At 38.7% G+C, this 5059-nt stretch overlaps 1 protein-coding gene across 1 annotated transcript; it reads left to right on the forward strand.

Moving 5' to 3' along the window:
• Nucleotides 1-1329: 1329 nt before the first annotated feature.
• LOC114315962 (calcium-transporting ATPase 12, plasma membrane-type) lies at nt 1330-4644 on the forward strand. The gene is given in 1 exon segment (XM_028262594.2): nt 1330-4644. A coding segment is annotated over 1 exon segment (3081 nt). The 5' UTR covers nt 1330-1365; the 3' UTR covers nt 4447-4644.
• The last annotated feature ends 415 nt before the right edge of the window (nt 4645-5059 follow it).

The following is a 5059-nucleotide window of genomic DNA, read 5'->3' on the forward strand; positions in this document are numbered from 1 at the left end:
TATGAGTATAAATATAATCCTTCCAGACAAAAAAAATAAAAAAAAATAAAAAAATGAAACTAAAAATACATGATAATAAGAAGTCGAACAAATTAAAAAAATTCGGTTTGGGGTTACCAGAAATGTATCCTTTATTCGGCAGTTGATTACCAGATTTATATTTTTTGTTCGGCAATATGATGCCGAACTACGTTATTTTGTTCAATTTCGAACCACCGAACGAAAGTTGAACACCAGTTTAGAAAAACAAAACAAAAACCTACCAAATAAATAATAATAAAAAAAAAGTTCATAATTTCACTTTTTTTATGGTTCTTCACTACTGTTTCTTCATCCATTATTTTTTTTAATGATCAAAATACTATGATTCATATTTTTTGAAAAGAGATGTGTGAGAGAGAAGAAAAATTAAAAAAAGAAAAAAGAGTAGGAATTGAAGATCAAAGAGTGTAAGGAGATAACAAAATATATTTAAATTTAATGTCTTGTCCTTAAAAATAATTTCACACGTGAATAAAATTGAAAAAAAAAAAACTCATATGAAAAATATAAAGAGATAAAATAATAATATAAGTAGAATCACCATTATCAATTGACACGTCTTGCCAAAATACCAACATTAAAGAAATTGACCCTATTGTCCAAGTCAATAACCATGTAAGTGGAAGCATCACGTGTACTAGCTTCACATGTACTAATTGACTTCCCCGATATGTGTTCATATAAAATTTGGAAAATGTTATGGATTTAAATAATCTATTAAATTTTTTATCAAACTTTTTATATAAGTGTAAGATCCACACAAGTCTATATATGTGTGTAGATTCCACACTCATATAAAAAGTTTGATAAAAAATTTGATAAATTATTTAAAATCTCTAACATCACTCTATTAAATTTTTATTCACAATGATATGACTCAATATGATCCTTTTAATGTAAAACAAAATTTTATAAAGATAATTTTATTCAAAAATGTTTGGGATCCATTTTTTAGGAATTTCATGACCCCGATTTTAATCTTGACCCTTGATGTATGTGAGGTCCACTCATGTATGTGTGGACCCCACATTATGAGTGGTTGAGATGAGAGTAGGAATTGTAGGGGTTATATATTTGTGAAGTCTCTATAACAATTGAATTTTGTTTACAAAATTGACATTGCCACCTCATGAGCTGTTTCCACAAAATTTCACTGCCAACAACTCTTCAATTATGCCGAGGAAAGGAAATTACAGTGAACTTCCTCATAAAACTAACGCTCCGCGTTCCAGGTCTATCACAGCAAGGTACCTCAGTCCCAAGTTTCCGTATCTCTACAGCTTAGATTATAGTTTCATAGCTTCTTCTTCTTCTTCATCAACCATGCCTCTGCAATCTCGAAAATCCAGCGATACCATCATGTTTCTCGACAAAGCTCACTCAGTTCGAAAAACCAACAAGCGATTGCGAAAGACCTTCAGAGTCATCTATTTTGTTGTTTCTTTGGCCAAGAAAGTCATTGCCAATGGAAAGAACACCCAATTCCTTCCAAGGTTCTCGCCCGGCCCGTCTTACGTTGCAATTGATATTCAAGCCATTGATGATGTTGATGACAATCACGATCACGTATGCTTATTTGATATTGATCAGAAAGCACTCTCCGAGATGGTGAGAGAGAAGAACTTTAACGGTCTCTGTCAATATGGAGGGGTAAAAGAGGTTGCGGCAATTCTTGAAACCGACATGAATGTTGGTATCACTGCCAAGGAGAGTGATATTAAGCACAGAGTCGATGTGTTTGGTTCGAACACGTACGAGAAACCACCAGCAAAGAGCTTTCTCAGTTTTGTCTTTGAAGCATTCAAAGACACCACCATCATTATACTTCTGGTATGTGCGGTGTTCTCTCTCGGGTTCGGAATCAAACAGCACGGTCCCACAGAGGGGTGGTACGATGGGGGGAGCATTATCGTTGCTGTCATTCTAGTCGTGGTGGTTTCTGCCATCAGTAACTTCAAGCAGAGCAGACAGTTTGACAAGCTTTCCGATGAGAGCAGTAACCTGATGAAAGTGGAAGTGGTGAGAAAAGGCCACAGACAACCCATATCGATTTTTGAAGTCGTAGTGGGTGACATTGTGTGTCTAAAGATTGGTGATCAAGTTCCGGCAGACGGGTTGTTCTTGGATGGACACTCATTGAAAGTGGATGAATCAAGCATGACAGGGGAGAGTGATTACGTCGAAGTAAATGAAACCGATAATCCATTCTTGCTCTCCGGTACCAAGGTGACAGATGGGTACGGTCACATGCTTGTTACTTCGGTAGGCATGAATATAGCATGGGGTGTAATGATGAGCTCGATAAGCCAGGACTCAGATGAGCAAACACCATTACAAGCTCGGCTTAACAAACTGACATCTTATATCGGAAAGGTCGATTTACTGGTGGCTTTCCTTGTTCTCGTAGTTTTGCTCATCCGGTACTTCACAGGAAACACTGAAGATAAACACGGGAACCGAGAATTCAACTACGGCAAGACTAAAGCGAATGATGTCATGAATGCCGTTGTGCGTATTGTTGCTGCGGCAGTTACGATTGTTGTGGTGGCGATCCCAGAAGGTTTGCCTTTGGCTGTGACTCTAACTTTGGCTTATTCAATGAAGAGGATGATGGTTGAGAATTCCATGGTTCGGAAACTCTCTGCTTGCGAGACAATGGGTTCGGCCACCACTATCTGCACAGACAAAACCGGCACACTTACATTAAACCAGATGAAGGTAACAGAATTTTGGCTTGGAAAAGAGGTAATGACAGACAAAGCATCATTAAAAATAGCCCCTAATGTTCTTGAAATGCTACATGAAGGTGTCGGTTTAAATACAACTGGCGAAGTCTATAGACAGTTATCCACATCAATACCTGAAATTTCTGGAAGCCCTACTGAGTCAGCAATCCTCTCCTGGGTCGTGTTTGATTTGGCTATGGATATTGATGAGCTGAAGCAAGGTCATGAAATTCTTCAAGTAGAAGCTTTCAACTCAGAGAAGAAACGAAGTGGGGTTTTGACGAGGATGAATGGAAAAAAAATTCACGCGCATTGGAAAGGGGCTGCAGAGATGATTCTGTCAATGTGCTCAAATTATTACACCAAAAATGGGAATAATATACCCATGAATGATGAAGAAAGAACGCAGTTTGAAATGATTATTAAAGATATGGCAGCTAAAAGCTTGCGATGCATCGCCTTTGGTTACAAAGAAGTTACAGATGAAAGTGTAGAGGTCAGCAGAAAGATTGAAGAAACTGGACTTACCTTGTTAGGGCTTGTCGGTTTAAAGGACCCTAGTCGACCAGGTGTCAGGGCAGCAGTACAAGCTTGCAGAGATGCCGGAGTTGATGTTAAAATGATTACGGGAGACAACATCTTCACTGCAAAAGCTATAGCAATCGAATCTGGGATTGTCAAACCCAATGAGGATTTGAACAATGCAGTGGTCGAAGGAGTGACATTTAGAAATTACTCGGACGAAGAGAGAATGGAAAAGATAAACACAATCCGCGTAATGGCTAGATCGTCCCCATCTGACAAGCTTCTGATGGTAAAGTGTTTGAAGCGGAAAGGACATGTGGTAGCGGTCACAGGGGATGGAACAAACGATGCACCTGCACTGAAAGAAGCAGATATCGGACTTTCAATGGGAATTCAAGGCACAGAAGTGGCAAAAGAGAGCTCGGATATAGTCATCTTAGACGACAATTTTACCTCGGTGGTGACAGTTTTGAAGTGGGGTCGGTGTGTATACAACAACATTCAAAAGTTCATCCAATTTCAACTCACTGTCAATGTGGCTGCCCTTGTCATCAACTTCGTCGCAGCAATATCGTCTGGTGAAGTTCCGCTAACAGCAGTCCAGCTACTGTGAGTGAACCTCATAATGGATACTTTGGGGGCCTTAGCACTGGCCACCGAGCAACCGACTAATGATCTAATGACAAAGCAACCGGTGGGTCGAACTGAACCGCTTATAACAAAGATCATGTGGAGGAACCTCATTGCTCAGGCCTTGTATCAAATAACTGTTTTGCTGATCCTAGAGTTCAAGGGAAGCACAATCTTTGGCGTGAACAAGAACGTCAAGGACACACTTGTGTTCAATAGTTTCGTCCTGTGCCAAGTTTTAAACGAGTTCAATGCAAGGAAGATGGAGGAGAAGAATATATTTAAGGGGATAGTTAAGAACAAACTTTTTCTAGGCATTATTGGGATGACAGTAGTCCTTCAAGTGGTCATGGTGGAGTTTCTAAAGAAATTTGCCGATACTGAGAGTCTGAATTGGGGGCAATGGGTCGCGTGCATTGTGATTGCTGCAATGTCTTGGCCAATAGGCTGGCTTGTCAAGTTCATTCCAGTATCAAGTAAACAGTTTCTCAGCCTCCCCACACATAGATCTTCTGTGACATAAAACAAATGATCAAGTCAGGTATCGGATCAAAAATCGTATTTTGTTTTCAATTCCAGTAGGATTTACTAGGTGATTCACAGTACTTAAGTATTTCATATTAGAGGTTTGCGAACCTTCAGTTCTTGTAAATATTGATAAACTACAAGGGACCATAGCTTTGGGTCTTAAATAAACTTCAAGGATTTTCATTTTCTTGCCTCGGTCTGTATTTGTGATTTGCTTTTCTCATCATGCAATTAATCAATTCATAACACAACTTCCACTACACAACACTTCAAGGTGATTGCTCATGCATTCGAGTGGTGCACCCAGCAATCATCCACAGGGGGCTAAACTCATTGGATGCTACACACACACACAAATACATATTTACGTGGGTGTCTAAACGAATAGATCAGTGCTATACAAATACACAAATTATACATAAAAGTAATACAGAATGATGTGACAAGTTTTGATTTTCATTTCATATCAAAAGATCCATTAGGATGACTTATATTTTAAAAATGTCACTGACACATCATGAATTTTGAATTTTGTTTTGTATAAAAATCCTGTAAGCATAGCATTTTCCTAACAAATATAGCAGAAGTACTAGAGGGAGGAGACAGCT

Source organism: Camellia sinensis, chromosome 10 (assembly GCF_055761805.1).
Source record: "Camellia sinensis isolate YWXY chromosome 10, ASM5576180v1, whole genome shotgun sequence".
In the NCBI taxonomy this organism is placed as follows: domain Eukaryota; kingdom Viridiplantae; phylum Streptophyta; class Magnoliopsida; order Ericales; family Theaceae; genus Camellia; species Camellia sinensis.